General features: G+C 36.7%; 2 protein-coding genes across 7 annotated transcripts in view; one reads left to right on the forward strand and one right to left on the reverse strand.

Moving 5' to 3' along the window:
- epn2 (epsin 2) overlaps window positions 1-17,410 on the forward strand; it is a 34,893-nt gene extending 17,483 nt beyond the window's left edge. Inside the window, exons 4-10 of one of the 6 annotated variants that reach the window (XR_015481064.1) lie at window positions 4,355-4,456; window positions 5,367-5,532; window positions 9,959-10,126; window positions 10,632-10,721; window positions 10,809-11,006; window positions 12,786-13,667; window positions 14,288-17,410. Coding sequence is in view for 3 of the 6 variants with exons in the window: in XM_087245008.1 (XP_087101134.1) it covers window positions 4,355-4,456; window positions 5,367-5,532; window positions 9,959-10,126; window positions 10,632-10,721; window positions 10,809-11,006; window positions 12,786-13,162 (1,101 nt within the window). In the remaining 3 variants the exon portion in view is untranslated. Of the gene's footprint in view, window positions 1-4,354; window positions 4,457-5,366; window positions 5,533-9,958; window positions 10,127-10,631; window positions 10,722-10,808; window positions 11,007-12,785 lie in introns of all 6 variants that reach the window. The other 5 variants (XR_015481065.1, XR_015481066.1, XM_087245008.1 and 2 more) reach the window with 5 other exon arrangements.
- Window positions 17,411-18,727: 1,317 nt separating this feature from the next.
- Window positions 18,728-22,143, reverse strand: part of b9d1 (B9 domain containing 1) — a 4,527-nt gene continuing 1,111 nt past the window's right edge. Inside the window, 4 exon segments of the mRNA NM_001024373.1 lie at window positions 18,728-19,603; window positions 19,728-19,795; window positions 21,331-21,393; window positions 21,484-21,580. Coding sequence (NP_001019544.1) covers window positions 19,467-19,603; window positions 19,728-19,795; window positions 21,331-21,393; window positions 21,484-21,580 — 365 coding nt within the window. The 3' untranslated portion in view covers window positions 18,728-19,466.

A 22,143-nucleotide genomic window follows, 5' to 3' on the forward strand; every position in this document is an offset into this window, starting at 1 on the left:
AGAGCTTTAATACAATATCACTGTATTTTCCAGAAGAAAGCATCACCTGTGTCCGGTGTACTGGACAAAAAGCCAAGGTTTTTTATTTTTTATTTTTTTGGACGACTATGTTTTGCTAATCACGATAAGCTTCATAATTTACTGATTCTGGAAAAGATCCGGTCTCATTTGGGAGGTTGGATATGTCCATTTGAACACACTGATCTACACATAGAGACAGAAGTTAGCCTTTCGTGTAGAAAGAAGAGAGCAGCATATGGGTAAATTGAATAACTAAATAAATCAATGCAATCTAAAAAATGTGCTATTCTCTAAACTACCCTAAAGTGTGCACACAAAATGTCACCTCTGAGATGGTTAATGAGTACTAAATTGAGTTCTCTTTCACATCTTAGTATTTTTGTACTGATAAATGCACATAAACCTAGTTGATAATGTCATAGTTTAGCATAAACCGTTTAGAGAATATGACATTTGTTTGAATATTTTTTCTCATTTTATCATTAATGTTAATCAAACCAAACAGGGTGTCCACAAGGTCTTAAATCTCAAAAACAAAATTTTAAGCCATAAAAAGTCTTTAAATTTACTGAAATATTGTGTTGTAGGTCTTAATTTTCCTTTGTTCATGTTTAGCTACCTAATTTAGCCAACACTCATCCAATCACCAACAATCCATCTCAATAAAACTATTAACTTTTTATTTAAGAATCGGATTTTTACCTATTTACCAAAATGGTTTGATTATTTTTTAGTACAATAACATTTTTGAATTTACCATTTGTTTACTGGTGAGAAGGCTGACCTAGACAGACAGTTGTGCATACATTTAGTTTATTATAGTTTCTAAAACCTTTAAAACATTTTTAAATTTTTATGTTGTTAAAGTGTATGTATACAACTAGAGCTTGCTTGTTTTGGCATGATATTTAAAATATTTTGCTTTTAAATATATCATTTTTAATTATTAAATTATTGTATGAAATGTATTAAAATATTATAAAGTTTGAAAGGGCAAATAAAAAACTTTCAACTGGGCCATTCGAAAAACTGCTTTGCGTTTAGCCCTGTATGAGTATAAAATTTCATTCCTAATGGTCTTAAAATGTCTTAAATTTAACTTGCTCAAACCTGCAGAAACCCTGCAACAAAATAAAAAAGATTGTAACTAACAATGCGCAACTTTAATATCACCACTATTACAACTCTTTAAATAGAAGTGTACTATGGCTGATTCCAGTGCTAATAATACACTGGGCAACTTATTGAGCAATGTTGATAACCAATTTTGCAAAGCGATATTCTTTTGCTAGTTTTCTGATAAAAATGGGCAACAATATTGTATCTGTAACCCATTGCCCTAATTAGTTTCCCTGTGTCTGACCTGGTTGCCCATTTATGACATAGTTTCCCAATGTTGCCCTGTGGATCATCAACATAAGGCTAGTAGTGAGTTGACCCTTATGTACTGCACTACTGTTCAGTGTAGTCCCAATGAGCTTCTTGCTAGCAGTCAACTTTTTCAAGTCAAGTACAAACTTAAAGATTCACTGGCAGGTTTCTTGGTGTGTTTTGTGTCAGATTATCTCAAGCTTTTTAACCACAGACCTTATTTCAGGCATTTTACCAAAACCTAACTGAAACTAGAAATTCTAAAATGCTATCGGGGGTGTTGGCCTATAAAAATAGCCTCATCTCTGAAGCACACAGAGTTGCAAATGCTTTGGACATGGTGTGAGGTCTAGTCTGAATGTTTTGAAAGATTTTAATATAAAACAGTGCATCTTTGTAAGTTCCTCCACACTTTTGAGCTAATCTCCCTTGTGATTTTAGTCAAAGCGCAGCCATACAGTCCCACATGCTGTTTTGAGTTGACTTTTTTTGTTGACTGACTTCTGTTATTAATTCTATTTATTTCCTTGTTTTTAATTTGCCCTAATATGCATGAACACCACTCCACTGTTAAACCTTATTGTTTTTCCACTCACACAATCAGCAAGCAATTTCAGAGAATGACTTGCTCTAATGGTCCTCCATTAGCAAAGGTCTAGCCACAGCGAACACAATCAAAAAGTCATTTGCTGTGTTAAACGTGAAAAATATTTGCGACTCTGGAGTGGAAATTGATCATGTTTCTATGTTTGATCTGTTATTTGTCACTGTATAATTTGGCTTTCTAAAAGTGTATTGCTTTCAGGATTGCACACGGTTGTATATCAGATACAGAATTACCTCACTGTGCCTATTGTATATTCATAGTTAGGCGGATGTGATACAATTAGTATATTTCTGAGAAAATATTTTTATTTTCATTGCATGAAGGCCAAACATCCCTTTTCTTTTCTTTCAAACAAACACATCGTCAACTAATTGTGAATACTGATCACTCTTTGCCTTGCTTTCTTCCTAATTGTGGGTTATGTAAAGCCACCTCATTGTCTTTTTCTAGCCAAGTAGGACCAGACCAGCGAGAGGATTTTGTTTAGGAAGCTTACAAATTAGTATGGAAGCCATACAACCACACAGCTGTCTCACTGGGATTTAAAACCGCATCTTGCTTGTCTTATAAAAGTGATGAAGTGGGACAGCTGATACAGTAGGAAATATAATGTTCCTTCGAGCTCAGATTTTGCTTGTGGCCCGTCAGTGATTACAGCTCAAAGAATAGTCTTCAGGAATTGTGTGTGCGCTCAGACATCTGGGAAGAATTTCCGAAAAAAAACAAAACAAAACAGGCATTTGGTGCTGAAGAGGAGGGGTTTCTGTGAAAGAGAAGTGCACAGATGAGATTTAATACAATTCTCTGTTGCGCTGTACTTAACCATTAAAGTATAACAGTCAAGTGGCATTGCTGAAGAATGTGATTCATTCATTGAGAAAATTTCTACCTAACTCTTGATGTAAACTAGAGGTCATTTCATAATTGTGCATACTTGTATGAGACGTTCAAATGCCCCAGATTTGTGGTCATTATGAGGTTGAGGCAACTGAAGAGTTTGAGTCATTCTTGTAATGAGCCTTGTTGTAAATTGTTGAAAAAACATCACTTATTGCCTTTTCTGCTCTCTGCAGAATGTTTTGTCTTTTGCCCCCAACATAATTAATTCTGCACCATCTTGCTCCATATTAAAGGCCAGTCTGCATAGAGTGCACATGGAAGGTCATGTGTAGCTTTTGTATAATCGCATAACCTTAGTTGTATCCTGACATGGATCTTGATGCACACACCTCTCTAAAAATGTAACTATACTTCATGACAACACATGTAGTGCAATATCTGTGATTGGTCGGCTTGGGATTTGTGTCTAGAGTGGGCAAATGTGAGCAAGGCGAGGCCGGTGGCATGAGTGTTTAACGAATGTTGTGTCCCATGGAGGAGCTCCAGGTGGATTGTTTTGTGTTGTGATTAAAGTTTGATTAAAGTTGTGGAACATTTGCCAGTTCGTTTCTACAATAGTATTGCATGCAGTTCTTGCATAACCTCAAAACTATGGCAAAGAGACTCAACAAAGTGTAACATAAGCTATGTTTTCATTCAGAGATATGAAAGTCATGCAAATAAAGCAGCATTTCCATTGAATGAGTCAAAGTGAACAAAATCCACACTTCCTGATTAACTGGTGCCAAATATTAAAAGTAAAAACAGAATTTGCTGCAGTAGGAGAAGCTGCATGAATTTCTTTCTTTGTTTAATAAATTACTTGCCCCTCAGAAGACAAATGCTGACATGCAATGAACATGTGTAATAGGTATATAATCAATGTAATGGTATAAATCAGGTTTAAGAGACTGCTACATTAAATGTACTATATCATTAGAAACCTTCACACATAACAGTTTAATATTTTAAGTTAATCAAACTTCAGCCATTGATGCCGCAGTTTTTGTCCCTTTTTTGCAGTTTTTGCAACAGATCTCTTTTCTTGGTCTCCTTCAGATTGGGAGCTTTAATTGTCATGACTATGGCTATCAAATACAAAGCTGTTTGCTATCACTAAATTAACATTGGTGCTAGAATAAAGCCTATCTTTGGTTGCTTCCCACTGACATGCTTCATGTTTCTTTCTTCTTTCCTGTCTCCTTTCAAACAGTCCAGATGAGGAAACAAAATGCTGGGCGTGTCTCTTGGTTTGATACCACAATAAAAAAATCAACCCAAGATTTTGGATTGATCTGCTGATTTTTACATGCCTCAGATTTTTGGTGCTGAATCATCATGAATTGCAACAGCATGGTTTTTTTTGTCGTAGAATACAGGGCAGGCAGGTTCACAGTATGATTCAGCAGACAGCATGCACTGCCTAATGCATGTGCTGTAACAGGAGATCTTTTGTGTGTCTGTGTGGTTGTTCAGGAGGAAAGGATGCGTCGTGGGGACGACCTACGGCTCCAGATGGCTCTGGAAGAAAGCCGTAAAGACACTTCCACAGGCAAAGTGTCCAAGAAAAAGAAAGAGGTGGGTACAGACCAAACTGAGTGTTTCAGCTTATCAGTAGGCCTACATCTGTGGCCACGCAGCACCTTCTGCATGCTTGATTTGATTGCATGTTATGAGAATGAATGAATATGAAATGCAGTCATGTCTGATCTACTTGCAGCAGAATCTTTTTTAAATGACACATTTACTGACTAGTGCCAGTCAAGCTTTATAGACCTCTTCATTTTCAGAGATTTCAGAAGTGCAATGATTAATTTGTTAATTCTTACTAATGTAGAGCAGAATTCTGATTATTTACATTACCCTAACAGTCAAAGCAGAAAATGTGAACGTGCACAGAGTAAAGGTTTCTTTCAAGTAAAGGTTCTGAATGTATTTCGAAATTAATGTTCCAAAACGTTTTTCTACAAGACAACATTTTTGTTCAGCAATACTGCAAAAACAGAAAAATTGTTGAAAATGACTGTAATTTTGCAAGATTTTTATTGTTATCCAATATACAATGCTGTTTATTCTAATGTTTATTTGCAATTCGAGAAGCATATCGTTGTTATAAACAGTCGTGGTCGTAATATAAGGATAATTTTTGCTAAATAAGTTGAAAAGAACATAGTTTAACTAGTTCTTTATAACATCTTAAGGTCACTTAATTCACCTTTGCTGAATGAAAATCTTATTTTTGAGTGGTATTATAAATTTTATAGCACCTTTTTACCCTCAGTTGTTGATTTTTCATAGACCTCTAGTGTGAGTCTGACCTTTGTTTAAAAGCTGTAGTATATTTCTTTAATCTCTTCGGTTTAACTTATTTTTTCCCTTTTCTTTTTTTGCGGACTGATTTTCTCATAATGTGAGTATGTCTGTTCACATTGGCTGCTAAATTATTGTTTTCTCTAGCTGATGTGATTTCTTTGGATGGTTTCTGTAGGCACTAATGTCATTTGTTGTGGGTGTGTGTGCGCAGCCTCCCCAGTCTTCTCTGATGGATCTGATGGACGCTGTTCCTGAGGGCCATGCCAATCAAGGGACTGACCCTTGGGGAGCAGGAGCTGCAGCAGCAGCAGGCCCCACCTCAGACCCCTGGCAGTCCTATGGTAAACACAGACACACACACAAGGAATTTGCTTTCAGTTGGCCGTTATATTTCCTTAAGTTCCTTACACATTGTTTTCTATGAATGTACGCACATTGGTGCGTGCCTAAACCCAACCACAACTCTTAGAATGCTGTCAGAATTTCTTGCCACGTCACAATGTCTCCTGTATAGTTTAAATATATGTTTGATTTCCGGTTTTAAATGCGGATGGATAGACGTGTATAGCTCATCGTCCTGAAAGATTTATTTTTCTTTTTAGTTAACAATCCTCTTGACCAGTTGAATTTATTCTAATGCAGTAGGTAAACATATTTGACATCTTAGGAAGCAGAAAATTACATCTTAATCCATCGAACGAGAGGAAAATGCAACCAAATTTAAAATATACATGTGTAAAGAATGTGTCCGTTGTACAATACCCCAAACTATCATAGGTTTCTACTTAAATATTCACCTAAGTATTATTCACTTAAGTATTTAACTTAAATATTTTATCTTCGTCTAGTTATTTCTTCATTTGTTTTTTGACTTAACATTTTAAAAAATCTTCAGCTGCCCATGAAATTGATTCCTTTAGGAGATTAAATCCTTATCATTTTGGAACAAAATTACATAATCCTTCCTTGAAACACTAATTTTAGTTTTATTAGTTTATACACAAGCAAACACTCTTCTTGTGCAGTATCATATTTGTCTATGGCTAATAATAGCACATTGACAACAGTTTGAATCAGCTTCCTGCTGTGCTGATCACATTAGGCTGTGTTCTAAAAAAAACATCGTCATCATTATCAACAACAAAAGCAAAACGAACCAAACGTGGACTTAATGTTTAAATAGCGGAGATGATTCTGATCCCAATTTAACAATTAAAAGACCACCTTTTTCCAAAAGCCCACTGTTCTTTTAGAGCCCCTCCCCCCACAGACACTATTTCATAATGTCGTTTGGGCCTGTAGCTCTTCATGGCAGCCAAGTAATGTAGCTGGGCTGGTAGTTGTGCATTCCAGAGTGCACAAAACAAAGAGACTCAGTATTCAGATCTGCGCTCTGAGTGTGCAATGGGTTCTTCTTCCAACAGCCTATTTGTCTTCATTTTGAATTTGATGGACTGGAGTCATGTAACGCATAGGGAAAAGCAATGAGGCAGGTGTACATGTTTCCTGGAAGGCAAAAATGCAAGTCATATTTGGGTTGTTTACACTCCAATTTAACTTGTATTACCCAGCACGCTCATCTGTTGTTGGTCAATCTGTTGTAATATTATTTAGGCGTAATTAATGATGTTTTATTAAATATTTGATGTGATTGCTCTTAAAAGCTCTTGCTTTGTCCAGAATTTGCTCTTCCAGTTAATTTTTTCCAGTTGTATAAGGTAGTTTATTCATATTTAATCATTAGGTTTCTATTTTAAGGTAGTCAGAAAATCGAAGTGCCAGTTTTGTGGTTTACATTAGCATCATGATCATGTTTATGGTTTATATGATGCATATTAAAGTAATGATATTATGTACTGTCACCATGACAAAGACTAAAGAAATTTGTTATTAGAATTTTTTTTTAACTTATAAAAAAAAAACTAATGTTGACAAATTTGCTCTGTTATAATTGACTTGGGAAATATTTTTAAAATAACTAAATTTTCACTAAAGAGTTTATCATTTTTACCACTTTGTTTTATAGCATACAACAGGGCTCGAAATTAGCTTTTTTACTTGCTAGCAACAGTGCTCCCAACTTTGAATATTTAGGAGCATCAGAAAAATGTAGGAGCACCCATCAATAATGAATGAGCATTGCAAATTGTATTTTAAGAGATTTATTGTATTTGAAAACAACATCCATTAGGACTTACAAAAACCAGAAATAACTATCTAACCAACGCTGAGATGACTTTTTGATATTTCTGTGCAATAATTGCAAAATTACTGTCTAATAATTAATAAATATTAATGATGATGAAAATGACAATAATAGTAACAATGAATTACATTTCTCATTATCATGCAGTCTTGAATGTGCTTGAATGTGAGTTATCTGCTATAAAAAAGTGTTACTTTATGAAAAATAAATGTATGGTTTGCATCAAACAAAATTTAAGCAAATATTTATTTTGCACTATTGTATGCATGTCAATTTAATAAATAATATTTCTGCTATAAAATAAACAAAAGATTATAATAAATCATTCAGTTCAATGCTGAAAGCTGCAAAACAGTTTTGTTTTAGTTAGTAACGTAATAGAAAAATAACATGCATCTCAAGAAAAAATGGACAAAAGAAAGAAAAGTCTCACTTCTACCACTCTGTAAAAGTTTTGGTTTCGCTCTCATCGCTGCCATTATTTGTAACTTTAGGTGGGGTTTGCAAAACTGTGTACTTTTCACTTTTCAGTCGTTTGCATTTCCTGCAGTCACAAAATCTGACAGCGGAAAGCCTTGAGTAATTGATAGCTAATATTAAACAATATAATGGCAGGGAAGACCGATTCAGCACATTTTTAGAAAAAATCAAAAAGGGTCCCACTACAACCATTATATGCAGTCACACATATGCTCCCAAATATATTATGAGGTCGCATAGATTACATTTCGGGCACATATGCGACCAAAATGGTTGCAATTTTGAGTCCTGGACAGTATTGTAGGGGTGTCAAAATTAATTGTTTCTTCTATGCACCGCGATGCAGATAAGGACAATTCAGTTTCAGTTCATTAATAGATCATCACCGGTTATTACATACTGATGTCATTTATCTCATATGTACTATGTTGCTGTATAATACTATTCGAGGGCAAGTAATTAAAATGCTCCAACTACTTAAAAAGCAGACAACTGTGCACAATTCACTACATGCAATTATGCTGGACAGTCTTTCACTGACACTGTAGTACAGGAGAACCAGGAGACACTATTTCACTGCAAGGGAGAAAATGAAAGTCTCTCTGTCTCTCTCTCACTTTAGACTATTAAATTGCTGGCATGTACGTAAGGTTACTTTTCCTCTTCTCTATCCCTATTAAAATGATACTTGTGGATCCTTAGTTGAGTGTATCTGTAAAGCGAACTTTCTCCACGGCGTCTATTACAGATCAGCTGTGATAGCTGCGCAATGTGTGGTTTATTAGTACAGACTGTTACCCTGCATTTTTCAGTGTCTGCGCCACTCATCGGTGAACAGCGCTGACAATTTTAGAGCCAATCGCAGCCCTTTATGTTGAGCGCGTGAACACAAAGACCAATCATAGGGATGTTAGAACTCGCTCGACAATGCTCAAAAAGTGGAATAATATTTAGATTCGCTATAAATGCTCATGTTATCTTCTGTGATTGTTTCAAACAAAACAGAAATACACACACAAATAATGTTTTCTTTGAGCTGGTAAAATAATACAACTGCTTGTATTAAAGGGCAAAATTGTATTACAAATAATATACTATATACATTTATACATTTTAATTCAGCAATTCTTGTATTGTGAATAAAAAAATGTAACTGTGGAACCGTGACGCATCAAAATTTCGAACTGAACCGAATTGTTGACATGATAATCGAACGGAACTTCACACCCCTACATTATTGAGAGTTTCAGATTTGAGTATCATTACACCCCTAATATCTTGTGCTACATATCATCAAAAAACACCACGTCATAGAAAAAAGTGACGGTAAAAGCTGATAGTATTAGATTTTTCTATATTCATATACTTTAGATTATTTTCCGGGTGGTTTGCATGGCACGTATTTAGTCAGTCAGCATAAACTTGCATCACTGTAGTTCCTGTTGTTCTGAGTTGACGTGAATCTGACTGTCCTTCTGCCTTTAGTTCTAGAGAACTTTCCTTCAACGTGGAAGTTCCTTTTTCTGTGCATAACAGCTCGTCAAAACAGCACTACACATTTGCCTACATTTATCTTTTTCACGTTTGTGATGATGAAAACGAAAGCAGATACATCCGGGTTCAATGGAATTGTATGCGTGTATGAAACCAGACCAACACTACGGGGGGCACCTGAAACCATCTGACTCAGACAACAGAAAGATTTGAAGTCCCTTTAATGTCAATATGCAATGGAAATTCATCTATAATTTATATAACCTTAGGGGTCTTATGAATGATTTGTTCATGTATATTTTTATTCGTCTCAACCTTTTATTTAATGGCACTAATAATTAAAAATATTAATAATGATTATTAATATTAAACTAAGTTGTTGCAGTCAATTGAAAGCTCACATGTGCATGTTTCTTCATTCAGTCTACCAAAATTTTTAGTTCATCCTTGTAGTTTGTTTTAGATGATCATTTACATAAATATATTAATGATATACTAATGTAGTGTAAGATCACAGTTTGAACTGTTACCTATGGAAAATGCCTTTATTATGTTATTTAATGCATCCATCTTTGTGTATTTTGCAGGTGCAGCCCCTAAGCCAGCTGCTCCTGTGGATCCCTGGGGTCTTCCCGGTGCCTCTTCCTCAGCCACTCCCGTGAAGAGCACTGACCCCTGGGGGTCAAGCTCAGCTCCTGCAGCTGCTGATCCCTGGGGCCCAATGCCTGCTACCCGCCCCAAAGCCCCTGCCACAGGTGAGCACTGAACACTCAAGGTTACTTAATCTTCACATTCATAGTGTGTTCATGCTCTACACTAGAGTACTGTGCGGGCCAATTTTTTTTAGACCCTCTCATGCAAGATTGTCCAGCTGCTGCCCTCTTTCCAAAAAAAAAAAAAAAGTCTTCCCCTCCTGCCTAGCAAAAGTAATTTTTTTTCTAAATTCATCGGCTGCTGCATCAGTCTTTCTATTGTTTCAGGCATTTCCTGTTGAATATAAATAAAAAATTCATTGAATATAAATTCGGTTCATCTTATTTGTGTTGAATTGGATGGAATAATGAACGAGGACACGACCAAGCATCTTTTTAGAACATAGTCAGGACAGCCCGAATTAGGCTAATACATAAATATCTAAATTTTCAAATCTAAATTAAGTGCAGGTCTCTACACTACATGAAGAACTTTCTGATGTCTTATTTGTTAAAAGCCTAAGCTCTGTCTTGATTATAAATCCCATCTCATCTGTCTTTACCTCAGTTGGTAGCTTTGACCTTTTCTCCACACCAAATGGTAGTTCCAGGGAGGACTTCTCTGAGTTTGACAGCATTCGCTCCTCAGCACTGACAGGTAAACGATGACTACCACGACTTCGTTTTTCAAATTAGAAAATGGGTCATTGAAATTGATCATGCTGACACATTGTTTTTTTTAAAGGTGATGGAAGAGGAAGCTCTGCCTTACCATCGCAAGCCAGCTTGTCGATTGGCTCAGATCTGTTTGAAGTTCCAAGCGGCCCAACCAGAAAAACTCCAGAATCTTTCCTGGGTCCCAACGCTGCTCTGGTCAATCTAGACTCACTGGTCAGCAAGCCTCTTCAGCAGGCTCCGGTCTCCAACCCCTTCCTTGCTGGAGGTAAAAACACTTCACCAAAAACATGCTTGCACTTGGTATTTGCATAACAAGAGATCTGTTCATCTGGTGTTAACATGCATTCATATGCATTTTTTTGTGGCCACCTTAGTTTGGATTAATAGCATTTTGGTACAGATGCAAAGCCAATTATTCTCAGGTACAAGATTGCTTGATTATATGGTCTGTTTGATCATAGGTCTAAATTATTGTTCTAACCTTAATTATTAGTAACCATAGTAACTCTGTGACGGTTCCTGGAGCGTTCCATTTGAATTTGAGACTCATTTCTCTGTATTCTTGAACACTGTTGTGTGCTTCTCCAGAAAGCTGATGGAACTCAACTGCCTCAGCAATATGCTCAATAATATTAGCTAAAAGGTAGCTAACATTATTATTATTATTAATATTATTATTATTATCAGATCCCCTAGTTTTCTGTGATTTCAACGCAAAATCAAGACACAAATTTTTTTGGTCCTGCAAAATTCTTAATTTAAACTGGAAATATTTGCAAAAAAACGTAAATAATATCCTAAAACCTTCAATTCCAAACCATATAATCAAATTAGATTTATTTTAGTTTGTAAGTAATTGTTTTACTTGACTTACAGAGATTGTATGCGCAGCACACGTGATGCATTTGAATGTCTCTAAAAAAATGACGTCTCACCTGTGCCCTCACAATCATTACATTACATTACATGGAAGGTGTGAGGGGAGTTTTCAAAAGTCATAGCAAAGATGAGATGTAGGCATCCTATCAATTGGGTGTTTTATGCGTTTGACGCGCTTAAGACTGCGAAAGAAAGTTGGAGCAAACATCTAACAAACGGAGCAATGGAACAAACAGATGGAGATTGGTTCACTGATGACAGCCGCTGGACATGACTGAATTGAAGGACAGTGTTTGTGTTTTACATGTATTTCTTGTATTATGTGCGTCAACTCGATAAATTAATTTGTTAAACGTTTTTCCTGCAGTTAACAAAAGAAAACGCCTCCCTGCCTTTGACAGGTTTATGGCAGTCTGTGTTTTAGGTGTATTGCAGTTGGGGAAGCCCTAACGCATGTCCCGTGTGACATGATGTCAGATGCTCTGGGGAGTAAAATCTAAGAGAAACTAAGATTGTGGATAAAAATAAGAGTTATGCAAACTTCCTTTGGTTTAATCCCTACCATTTTAGATCTTGTCTTGACAAAAGACTAAAGTAAAGAGGCTTTATTTTTATGATTTGTGTCATTGTCATCGTTTAAGATTGCACACCTAACATGGTAGGCTACGTAATATGGTTTTTAAATTTTTATATATATAATAATTTTAAATCGCAAATTTCTGTGAATTACCACAAAATCAGTTTTTTTTTTTTTTTTTTTTTTGGCAAAAAATCACAAACAAAATTGAGGAAAACTAGGGGGTCTATATTATTATTATCATCATTATAGGTTATTAGACATGCGGTGGCATATTACACAATCTCTTTTTTTTTTGTCTTGTTTCTGATTGTGTCAGGTCAACATGACAAATATTGTGCTGCAAATTGCAGTGCTGCATTAAACTTGTCTGTAACTTAAATGACCAGGATTTCAAATTCACTGCTTGTCTTGTCAGGTGGTTCTTTGCCTCCGTGGTGTGCTTTTAAAACTCATTAATGCACTACAAGCCATTGATTAGTATTGGTAGTGTTGGTTTGTACTGAATAGACGTGAAGTATTAATATTATTCATGCAAGTCTTAAAGTTTTGATTTTAAAGTCTTCTTTTCTGCTGGTTTCATTTCAGCCTCAGGAGTGGCTTCTGCTCCTGTTCCGGCTCCTGCGCCTGCACCTGCAGCTCAGGTAAACCCCTTCCAGGTGAACCAGCCCCAGCCGCCCACCCTCAACCAGATGAGAGTCAGTCCCATGATGGGCATGAGTGCTCAGGGCTTCAACAGCATGATCCAGAGGAGCAATGAGCCCTTGCCTCTTTCCTCACTGCCTCCAGGCGGCCCAGTCTCAATGGTACCCATGACCGGTATGGCTCCCCTCGGGCCTATGGGCCAGATGATGCCAAGCATGGGTATCCCAGCCTCCATGCCTCAGCCGCTCATGAGCACAGGCCTGCCTCCCACAGGTGCAGCGGCACAACCTGGCAGCACAACCAACCCCTTCTTATTGTGAGGAACAATGTAGGCTGCCACCCCGAAACCCACACAAATCTCTCCAAATCCCCGTTCCCATGATATCAACACACAGTCGGTTGTGTTCCCACAAACCAGTGTGCTATTTTAAGACACTTGGGAGTAGCAGTGGTGTTTACAGGTTTTCCACTGGCAGGCGATTCCCTTCTTCACCTGCCAGAGATTGGTACCATACAGCGATTTGGTATAGTTTTTTCTAAATTTCCAAGAAACCATCAGCGATACAATGTCTAAAGGTTTTTCTTCTCCCGTTTAAAAGGGGTCCTGTTTTTAACTTCTTTTTTAATGGCTTACTTTTCTTATCCGAGGCTTGAAACTAGGAGTACTGGTTTTGTCTTAATTTTTCTAATTTGTAGTCTTTCGAAGCGGCGCTCTAGATATAGCTAACACTTTTAATCAAAGCAGCCTGTATGTTCTACGCAGTGCATATACACTATGTGTATTTACAGTACGCTTGAGTAGAAAACTTAGAGCAGGGGTCTAAGGCATCTCAAATCACTCTGCACATTTTGCATGTCTCTCACATATGACCGCCCAGTTTTTTTGATTTCTAGTGCTGGGCGACTAATCGAAGGTGATTTTTTATGTGCATTTGTCACTTAAGACTGTTCTCTAGTAAACCTCCAGCACTTGCTTTCAGATGGAGCACCATTTACTAAAGATAGTCAAATTTAACTGTCAAGCTACAAAAAATCACTTTCAAAACTTATGATAATAACATCCATATAGTAATTTTGCGATAACGACAGCTATTTCTCTATGAAATTCGACTATGTTGTATTTTCTGTCGAGTGTTTAAAATAAATCTTTTAGCGAGATTCTGTAACCGTGGGTTTATTAGTCATGCTGAGTCAATGAAAGCAGTTAAATCAGTAGAGCTATGGGGGTTTCCTGCTATGTTTCATCGTGGGCATTTGGAGTTTTTGCATGAGAGCGCCCACTGGCCTGATTTATTGCTGATCACACAACCGTGCTTTCTTATCAAGATGACAATAGCAGCTTTGCTCAATCGGGTTTGTGATTTCAATCACAAGTAATCGCCCAGCCCTTTGGTGTTCTCTGCTAATGAGCTGATGATCTGAATTCAGTGTGTTAGACAAAGGAGGCATGCAAAATGTGCAGAGCAGCGGGTCCCCAGGACCAGGATAGAGAACCACCGGCTTAGAGGACGCTCTTGTCAGTTTACACAAAAATGATTTTGATGTTCTAAGCAGGGATTTTGCACATGCTCTGATTTCCTTTCTTTTGACTGTTGGCCCACCATTAGTCCTTAGCATGAGATGTGATTGGAAACCGTTCACTGAGATGTGAGTAAAGCTGAGGACTAGGAAGCGAGTCTGCATGTGTAAACAGTTCCAAACCCTGACGCATTGAAAGGTGAACTTCATACTGAAGTAGAGTTGTTCTTTCTTCCGTTTCTTTTGTAATGCATGATGGGAAGTTGGTTTGCATATCATAATACGGCTCCACTTTTATACACCGAAGCCTGTTTTTTACTGCTTTACAATCCCGAGACGTTTATTAGGTGAATGGGTTCTTTTTCAGTTCAGTACAGCTCACTATTTGCACAGCACAGCTCCGTATTTCGACAGCTAATCGATACTAATAAGTAGAATTAATCTGCTTCTTGGCAGTCTGAAATGTGATCATTTCAGTAATGTTTTTTACAATTATTATTTATGTGTGTGCGTGTAGAAGGGGCAAAGGGAAACGAGAGGACATTTGTGTTAATATATCTTCATCAGGTCCTAATGCGTCTTACTGTTATAACCGACAGCTGTATCACTAATCACTGCTTCCTAATGCAATCTGTTCATGTACGTCGGAGAAAAGCCAAGTGTGTGTCAGAGCTTACCATTAACAAAATCTTCAGTTCTGTATGATAAGCTTAGTAGCACATAGAGAATGGTTATAGTGTGGGATGGGTCCCGGTATGTGTTTTTTTTTTTGTAACGTGGTTTCAATTGTATGTTATGGGTCATATGCATCTTAATGCAGCTAAAAACCTGTGGTCGACTAGCATTGTTCTGTATACGTCTAATTAGTCATGGTTTAATGATTAACTAAGAGACTTCAGCCCAAAGTGTACTTTGTTTTCTAACACATTAGCATACATGCTCAGCCTTCTAATGTATACTTTAATAGTGTGTGCATTAACAGGCTCTCCACACAAGCTGTAGATGGGGGGGGGAAAGAGACCATTTTAAAATTAAGGATATGTTATGTATGAGTTTAAGTGAAAAGTTCATAATTGTTTTATTATTTACTCTTAAAGTCAGCATGAACTGGAGGTTGCTGCTGCTTTTATTTCTGTATGTTGATGTATTGAGACAGAATATTGAGTAGGGGGCAGAGCTTTCTTTTTGAGCTAACTAAGGGTAAGATGGGCTAATGGTTAAGATTGTTGAGGATGAAGGCATCAAACTGACATCAACAGAGGAGCTGCTACTCCAAATGCACAAGCAAATGGTCGATTTTGGATGAAGATTACCAAACTTTTGTATGGAGTAATTGTTCACCTAAAGAGGAACAATTTTGTCACACAGACTGTAAATGACCATACTTTTTATTTGAATTTTGGAAGAAATGTTTGGAGGCCATGTTTTTTATAGAAAGTGACTGAGAATAACAATGGGAATTGGGTTTTTCCCAACAATGATAATTTTTCAACTTCTCTTTAAGTTTAAAGATCTAAAAAGGTCTAAAAATGATAAACATGACTGAAAACATGGTTGTAATTAAAAAAAAAAGCAGCAGCTCTAAATAGAAAACATTAACTTACATTTTTAAGAAATGTCATGAGTAGTTTCCTGAATAAAGCCAAAAAAGTAGTTTTCAAACACACATATAAGCAGTGAATTGAAAGAAACAGAATTTGGTCTTGTTTTTTTTCTAATTGCAGTACTGCACAGCCTGTTTTTATGATGACATGAACGCCACATGCCCTGTATATGTGTAAAACTGAAGTATACTTTGGGCTTTAGTGTACAATAAAACAACATTTTTCAAATATTGGACTATATGAGATTTGGCCACTAACTTACATGATGTTTTGAAGCCCTGAATATAAAAAAACCTTTGTAAACATTTGATTTAAGAGTGTAAGTTTATCAAACTAATGCCGTTATTGTCTAAAATGCTAGTTAGTGTAAATGAGTTGGTCAAGCACATGAGGTGTGTGATGCTTTACAAAGTGCCACGGGCATAATACTTTGTTTTTAGTCGTGTTTGAGCATTCCTTTATGAACAGGGATAGTTTTAATAATGTTGTCATCTGTACACACAACTTTTAAAAAACACAAACACAGTTTTTGTCGTGTTAACGAACTCTTACGTCACCTACGCTATGAATAGTTTCATATCACCGTTGGCAGTCAATGTAAAGCAAAAACAGCTATGGTGGTTTGCCTCGTGTGGTGTAATATCACTTTAATTCTAGCAGTTAAGCACAAGAAGGCAACATCTGCCACAACAGTAGCTACCAAAGTGACTTATCTTCTTAAAACACAGAGCTGCAGTCGATTTCTTACCGACCACACATTTCTCTTTTCTCATTCTTCTCCCGCTTTTCTTTCTTGCTGGTTTCCGTCATCTGTGAGCTGGTGACCTCTGCTGGAAATACTGTGGTAGTTCTGCCCATGTGTAGCAGAGCCTGGGTGTCTCGAGGTCAATAAATCTGCAGGCAAACTCAGGCATTTTGGGGGTTGGGGCGGCTGAGCTTTAAGATGTATGTAATGCGCTTTTGATGGATGTGATGGTTTTAGCAGGCCCTAATCCTGCTAAACAAGACTCTGCTAGTGAACATCACTGTACTCGATCATGCAGACTAGTTCTTGCTCGACCATCTTGTTTTGCTGTTACCGTGTATCACTCGTTCTTCTGTTATTACGTACTCATTATGCATTTATTGTGGAGGACTAACCTTGTGAACACGCATAACATTTTTTTGTTTTGATTTCCCTCATGTTATTGTGTCTGTATTTACCAAACTGTCTCATATTACTGGGAGCAGGCTGCTTGGATATGTGCTCAACTTGTTGGCATTATAACTGTATAATATAATTTATCATCTGTTCTATTGTAACATATTGTCGTGTACCTTATTTCTGTGTAATGGTTTTGTAGGAAAGTCGCAGGAAGAGTGTGATGTTTCATTGCCATCTAAAACCGCAGCGAGCGATAAAGGACCTGTAGCTGCAGTGGTAAAATAAATCAGTTGTATCAGTGACTTTCGATCGGTCTCTTCAGTTCATAGTCAAACATGATAACATCATGTCCTCTTATGGGTGTGGGGGATTATTTTAGTGTTGTGATTTATCGATAAGTTTTTATTCAAATTTTTAGTTGGTTCAATTTTAAATTTGCATTCAATTAGTTTTTAATTTATTTAAAATATTCAAGTTATTCATGTTTACTTCCATTCATATTTGCCTTGTATTAAAGGGCACCTATGATAAAAATGATTACTTTAGAAAATTTAAAAGTTATAAAAATGACTTTTTTCAAAAATATAGAAAAAATACTTTTGTAAGCTGTTTGGACAGAAATGTGTGTAGGTATAGTGTGTCCACAGTCATATTGGAGTGATAGAAACAAAGTAAGTCTAATTTTTTAATTTCCTGACGTTAAAATAGGATCTAAATCCCTCCCATTTTGAAGCCCACGACTGCTATGTGACGTAGGAGTGTGGTTTCCCTGCCCACCGATTTGATTGACAGACGCATATTAAAATGTCTCCATAGTAACATGTATATTCATATCAACAAGATAGGACATGCGCAAAGCAACTGGAATTCGCTGTGATCATCAATCATCATCAAATCTGATCAAGAATGTTTATCACTACAGCCACATGTCAAGACAATTATAGAAGAAGCTTCAATCTCTGTGGAGGGTAATTTAGGTTTATTTTGTATATTAACAGATGTCTATATAGCAGTGGATATAAAAGCATATCCTGTCACATTTGCGTGCAAAATAAGTGCAATTTAAACACGTGCACTGTGTGTGTGTGAAATTTGTAACGACATTGTGTGTGACTCATCGAAAGCCTTGAATTAACTCCACAACAAATACATCAAATAATCATCTGTAAAATTCTTACTGTAGTATTTCTCACAAACGTTTCGTGAGATCTGCTTCCTTCGTCTGTCACTGTGCTGGTTATCTGAGACCGAGATTGAGGCACACTCTGGCAGGCACGAGCGAAAGGTGGGCTGGGAAAACCAGCATTACAGGCACAGGGTACAAAAACAGCTAGAGCTCATAGCTGAAAATTACAAGCTTCTGAAAGGTATAATAAATAATCTGATGGGTGTTTTAAGCTGAAACTTTACAGACATATTCTCGAGACACAAAAGACTTTATCTTAAATCTAAAAAAGGGGTAAAATAGGTGCACGGTAAAAGTGTAGTTTTATATATTATTTTCATTCATTTTTAATTGGATACTGACATTTCATGTTTTGTTTTGCACATCAATTTAAATAAGAAATGCTGTTCTTTTAGTCTTGAAATTAACATTTATGGTAAATAACGTAGTCATGTTTTTCAACGGTTTCCTTTTTTATTGGTTCATGATTGTCTTTTTTTTTTTCATTTTAGGACACAAGTTACATGAAAATTACTAATACAGCCTTGTCTTATAGCTGAAATCATTACTCTTTTCTCCCTTCTCTTTATTTAATAAGCTAAAGCTCATTTTCAAGTAATAAAAATGTTTTGTAATTTTGGTCAACTGTAATAACCTTGACCCAACGTGAACATGAGTTGAAGAGAAAATAGACAAACCCGCCGATTAGAATCATACTTCATTAGCAAAGTAAGTACAAGGCTAATTATTAAACACATTTAAGAAACTCACAAGATCACTTTAATAAAAAATTAGGTCCCACTTTATATCAAGTGTTCTTAACTAATATGTACTTGCATCTAAAAATAAATACAATGTGCTTAATGTGTTCATAATGTATTGCAGAACACTTGAGCTGGGATATGGATGGTGTTAGGGACACGTTTGGGTGTATGTGTAGATTTAAGGGTGGATTAAAGTGTAAGGGCATGGTCAACAGTGTAATTACAGAAATTAATTTCAGATGTAATGACATGCAGGTATTTAATTAAGTACAAGCACAATGTAAAGTATGCACAATGTAAAAGTACTTTTTAATGACCTACTGGTACATTTTAAGTTAAGTACTTGATATAAAATGGGACTGAAAATGAATATTACAAAGATATAAAGAAGACATACAAAAAAAAAAAAAAGAATGGGGAAGGCGATTATCAGAGCTGTTGAGATGCTCTTGTAAGTCCTGCAGGTGAATGCTCTGTAGATGTAGTGTCATATCCCAGCTTCTTCATGTCCTTAGTCACAATGTTGAATTGTAGAGTCACAAAACCCTGAGAGCGTACCCTCGTCACTGGAAGAGCACCACACTGCTTCAGACTCATCATTACAGTAGAATGTTGAAAGTTTTTTTTAAATGTTTAAAAAGAAATCGGAGGTTTCATCTTGACAAAAAATTGAGGTTTTTTGAATCTTACCTTCTCTTCCCTCTCCTTGAGCAACAACCTTGGGATCTGTGAATTCTGGACGCCTTCCCATCAGCCAGCTAAGTATAAAACATAACACGCCAGAAGCAAAGACAATCACTGATATGTTTTCTAGTTGTGTAACTGCACATTTGAAGTGATCAAACTGAACTCAATCTAATGCTGTTAGATCAAGTCATGACGACAGCAGGAAATGTAAAGGGATAGTTCACCCATTATAATACATTTACTTATTTTTCTTCATTTGATCACAAGGAAAAGTACACTTAAGAATATCGGGGGATTTCCCAGTGTTGGGTTGTGGCTGGAAGGGCATCCGCAGTGTAAAAACGTGCTGGATAAGTTGGCAGTTCATTCTGCTGTGGCGACCCCAGATTAGTGAAGGGACTAAGCCGAAAAGAAAATGAATGAATGAATGAATATTGAGAGGAAAAAACAACCACTGACCTCCAGAGAATTTGTTCTCGCTATGGATGTCAGTCGCTACATATTTCCATCCACCTATTTTTACGCATGTTTTGGATGATTGCATTACGAAATTGTGTAATAGAAATGCCAAAACCCACATTCATTTTGATTTTGAAAATGTGCAAAAAAATAAAACTTATGAGCACAACTGAGCATAAACTTTTTATCTGCTAAGAAAAAGTGTGCATAGACTATGATTGAAACAAATTTACCAAACAAATTCAAGCACACGCACAATAAAAGTCATGTGATTTTGTTTTAACAGATCAGGTGATTTAAATTTGGTGCCATAAGTGGACCGAACACATTGTAAAATACTAAAATGTTGTTTTGGTCATTCTAAAATGTCTTTGCCGAAGTCTGTTGTAACAGTGGTTCAGTATTATTATCACCCAGAGCTGTCTTGATCTCCCAATAAGCAGTCTCATACCTAAAGCTATCCTGCATTTACTGTTTCAAGTAATTTATTGTATAAGAAAAAAGACCCACATTGTTTTATATGTGGTGCCATTTTATCAATAAGTGACGATTTTGCGCATAAATGTGATATGCGTCTTCAGATGGAAAAAGGTTAATGATATCTAGCATTGTTCAACATATATTCATAATGGTTTAGAACCTCGAGTGTGAGTTAATAAGGAAATTAAAATTTTTTTGGTGTACTGAACTGTAGCATAATTTGGCTAAATTAGACCAGTAAAGACATTGAAGAAAGTATCTTAGTAGAAGTTCAATTTGAGTATTATTCATTCATTATTTGCCTTCAGCTTAGTGCCTTTATTCATCAGGGGTTGCCACAGTGGAATAAACCACAGACTTATCCAGCATATGTTTTAAACAGCGGACACCCTTCCAGATGCAACACAGTACTGGGGAAACACCTATACACTCTCACATTCACACACATACACTACTGCCAATTTAGCTTATTCAATTCACCTATACCTTTGGACTGTGGGGGAAACCCATACAAACACAGGCAGAACATACAAACACCACACAAAAATGCCAACTGACCCAGCCAGGACTTGACCCAGCGACCTACTTGCTGTGAAGCAACATTGCTAACCACTGAGCCACCTTGTCGCCAATTTTAATATTATTATTGAGAAATGTGTTGGTGAACCTGGTGAACTTCTGCAGTCTTGACGTAGACTCTGGAACAAACATGGGAATGGTCTTTGTGTGTCTGGAAGAAAGAGAGCATTCACATGTAACTGATGATGTAACAAATTTCAAATGCTTGTCAGGTTATGATGCCACAATCAAAGGGACTCACTTTCCAGGTGTGAACGGGATGTGCACGGCTCCATAACCTCTAACAACATCATTTCCAAATGTGTCAGGGCCATACACACTCACTACAATCTGAGGCCCTGGAAAAGAAGGTAAACTGATTGATTGACATTGAAAACGCAAACATTCATCAGCCACTTTTAAGTACATCTTGCTAGTAAATGATTGGACACTGTTCATTTCAGAAATGCATTATCAGGGGTGTCCAAACTCGGTCCTCAAGGGCCGGTGTCCAAAATAGTTTACCTCCAACTTTATTCAACACACCTGCCTGGAAGTTTATAGTAGACCTAGAAAGAGCTTGATTTGCTGGTTCAGTTGTGTTTTATTAGGATAGGAACTAAAATATGCAGAACACCAGCCCTCCAGGAGCGAGTTTGGACATTGCCTGCCTTAAAGGGACTGTTCTAATGGGACAATGGTGGCAATTCTTTACGAGTTTCTTTTTTCTGTTGAACTTTAAAAAGGATAAATAGAAGAAAGCTGAAAACCTGTAACCACTGACCTCCATTTAGGACAAAACAAATAATATGGAAGTCAATGGTTACAGATTTCCAGCTTTCTCATGAAGCATGTCTCAAACTCAATTCCTGGAGGGCAGCAGCTCTGCTCAGTTTTGCTAAAGCCTCCTCAAACACAGGTG

The sequence above is a fragment of the Danio rerio genome, chromosome 3 (genome assembly GCF_052040795.2).
Source record: "Danio rerio strain M-AB ecotype USA chromosome 3, GRCz13ab, whole genome shotgun sequence".
Classification (NCBI taxonomy): Eukaryota; Metazoa; Chordata; class Actinopteri; order Cypriniformes; family Danionidae; genus Danio; species Danio rerio.